The 3,143-nt window shown below is 49.4% G+C and overlaps 1 protein-coding gene across 1 annotated transcript; it reads left to right on the plus strand.

Annotated features, from left to right (window-relative positions):
* Nucleotides 1–270: 270 nt before the first annotated feature.
* LOC125549460 lies at nt 271–2,126 on the plus strand. The gene is made up of 2 exons (XM_048712866.1): nt 271–1,242; nt 1,344–2,126. The coding sequence occupies exons 1-2, from the start codon at nt 512–514 to the stop codon at nt 1,999–2,001; spliced, it is 1,389 nt and encodes a 462-aa protein (XP_048568823.1). The 5' UTR covers nt 271–511; the 3' UTR covers nt 2,002–2,126.
* The last annotated feature ends 1,017 nt before the right edge of the window (nt 2,127–3,143 follow it).

A 3,143-nucleotide genomic window follows, 5' to 3' on the forward strand; every position in this document is an offset into this window, starting at 1 on the left:
ATGATTGCTGGTTGCAGCACCGCGCCAGGCTGGTTCCATCAAGAATAATTGCTGTTTGCAGCATGGTGCTAGACCAGTTCCAGCACCGTGCTAGGCCGCTTCCAGCAGAACCTGTTGTTGGTTGCGGCACCACATCCCATGGCCGTTGCCAACGTTTCCCTATTGAAAACGGGCTCTCTTTTTTTCTGGAGACAAATTGAAAAAGGGTCTGCGCGGCTGTTAGCGTGAACGGGCCAGTTTTGCGCTTCGAGTCGACGTTGGGGAAGCCCAATGCCAATATCCATTTCTGGGCTCCCAAACGGTGGTGCCTTCTCCTTGTTGGAACCCTAGTTCTTGCCTCCCGATCCCATTCTCTCCCCACCTTCCCCTTCCACGGCGACGGCGGCTCCCCTCCGCCGTTCGCCGATCCCCCGCCCCGCTGACTGCTGCTCCCCTTCGGCTCCGTCCTGGTGGTCTGCCATCTGCCGCCGCGGCCCCGCTTCTCGCCCAGGCGCCGGATCTGAGTACGGCGATGGGCCAGGCCCCGTCGCTGTCTGACGACGCGGTGGCGGACGTCCTCCGCCGCCTCGCGCCACGCGACCTCGCAGCGTCCCGCCGCGTCTGCAAGACGTTGCGCCGCGTCGTCGACGGCCACCGCCTGCTGCGCGCGGACCTCCTCCCTCTCAAGCTGGGCGGCATCTTCCTCAACTTCTTCGAACTACGGTCGGCTACGCAGTTCCTTTCCCGCCCCACGACGGGCGCAGCCGTCTCCGGCCGGCTCGGCTACACCTTGGATGCTTGCCATCCAGACTATGATTTTCAGCCTGTTCCCTACGTGCTTGATCATTGCAATGGCCTCCTCTTGCTCCACCACTGCGTGGTCAACCCTGCGACGCAGCAGTGGGCGCCCCTGCCCCCGGCCCCGGACCCGCCCAAACCTGCACCTTCAATCAAGCATTTTTGGAAATCCCGGTACCTCGTGTTTGACCCCATGCTGTCGCCCAACCATTTTGACTTGCTCATAATGCCCGAAATTTCTTTCATGGAAGAATGTGAGGAATTTGAATGGCCACCGTCCACATTGATCCTTCCTGTGTTTTCATCCAAGATTGGTTCATGGGAGAAGAAGACATTTTATGGGGATGGAGAAGCTGCAGGGACGGTACCTGGCTTGGTTGGGGTCAGACTGGATTGCAATGAACGTCAGTCTGTCTACTGGAGAGGATCACTCTATATATGTTGCGAAAACTGTTTTATTTTGAGGTAGTGTATAGTATTACCAACTCGGTCAACTCCTTGAGCACCATATATATGTTATTCTGGTTTTGGTTTTGAGAAATATTTTCCAATTTTTGTTCTTGCAGAATATCACTGTCAGACAACAGTTATCGAGTAATAAGACTGCCAACAAGATTGTCCCTAGACGATTCACAAGGTGATCAACAGTTTTACCTAGGAAAATCAACCAAGGGGATATATTGTGCATCAAGAATCACGTCACATAAGTCCCACCTTCAGGTTTGGTTCCTTAACGACTTGAACGAGTGGGTTTTGAAGCATGACAAAGATATTTTCCCCGTCCAGCCAAATATTGACTATGGCAACCCATGTGATGGACCTTGGATCCTACAACAATTTGACTATGATGAACATGCTGATGAAGATGATTCTGTTGTGGAGGACAACAGGGAAGCAGTGGAAAAGGAGAAATTTGAAGCAATAGTGAAACAAGGGAAATTTGAGTGGGACTCGGATAATGATAATGTACTTGAACCTGGAAGTAGCTGCGGGAGAACTGGTACATGTTTCCTTGGATTCCATCCTTTCAAAGAGGTTGTGTTCGTGACTCTGTGGGACAGAGTGCTAGCCTATCATTTGCCGAGCTCAAAGCTTCAAGATTTAGGCAAGCTTTTTCCAGAATTGTATGTGGATGGGCCCGACACTTACTGGCATACACAGGTACAAGAGTCTTTCCTGTACACTCCCTGCTGGTTAGGGGAACTTCCTGAAAAACTAAACTAGTTGGAAGGTATCCTCCAAGATTAGAATGCTTGTGTGGCAACTATTTGAAGAATGGAACACTTTTGTATTTGTGCACAAAGATTGTTTGTTCCCTGGGAAACTAAATCTAGACATGCATGCATATCTCTGGCTTGATTTGCTTATTTTCACTGTTGTTTTGATCGACTACCACCAATCCTGAGTTTCCTGCATTGACCATGACTAAGAGGGCTGACTAAGAGGGCTTCTTGCCCTTGTCTCTCACCGCAATTATTCATTCATTCATTCATTCATTCAGATGAAGAATGGATTCTTTTGGTGTGAGTCAGCAGAGCTTTTGAGCTTGGTGGCGTTGTATGCTTGAAAGTTGAGTGCCTTGTGACCCTCCTGTTGTGGTGTGCTTGCTGTCTTTGTGAAGAGGGTTTGGTTACCCTGGTTTGACACCTTTGGTGCTGGTTGTGGCTTGTCAGGCTATGATTCCAATTCCTGCACTTATCTAAGGAGGATTCAAGACTGCCATGTCACCGAACGATGTCTCCCCAAACATTGGAATTACCTCCACAAAATATTCTTCATGCACCTGTTTATCTTCTGACCTAACAATCGACGTTAGCATGGCATGTGAAATCTTGATCCCTAAGATCCTAACCTAGCACGACAACATGACTCCGATGGTTTGTCCATAGGTCTCTATACTACCAGAACAATATTACCACCTCACTTCAAATGGAAAAAAGAAGTAAAGAAGAACCACACTACCACCCAGAGTATATATGTTGTATATGTCACTCACGATATATTCAGCCTATATACAGCAGTCAAGGTGATTGATCTCGGCTGTACCAATCAATTCAGTTATCTGTGTCTGTCAGTAATTGCTTGCACCGACCGATTCATGTCAGTGTGTCGAGAGACGATGACGGCCCGCTAGGTGGTGTTGAGAAGCTGATGAGCTGATATGAATCGATGTGGTCCGACTCGGCGGGCGGTGCCCCCTTTGATCGAACGTTTCCTCACTTAGTGGTTGTTCGGATAGCCATGGGTTTACACAAATCAGTTTTATAGCCGATCATTTGCAAGACCGGTTTTACTAAGCGGAGCCGGCTCCCCTGATCCCTGACTTGTAGAAGCGAAGTCAGGAGCGTAACTTAACTGTTCATCCA

This window comes from Triticum urartu, chromosome 3 (genome assembly GCF_003073215.2).
Source record: "Triticum urartu cultivar G1812 chromosome 3, Tu2.1, whole genome shotgun sequence".
Taxonomy (NCBI): Eukaryota; Viridiplantae; Streptophyta; class Magnoliopsida; order Poales; family Poaceae; genus Triticum; species Triticum urartu.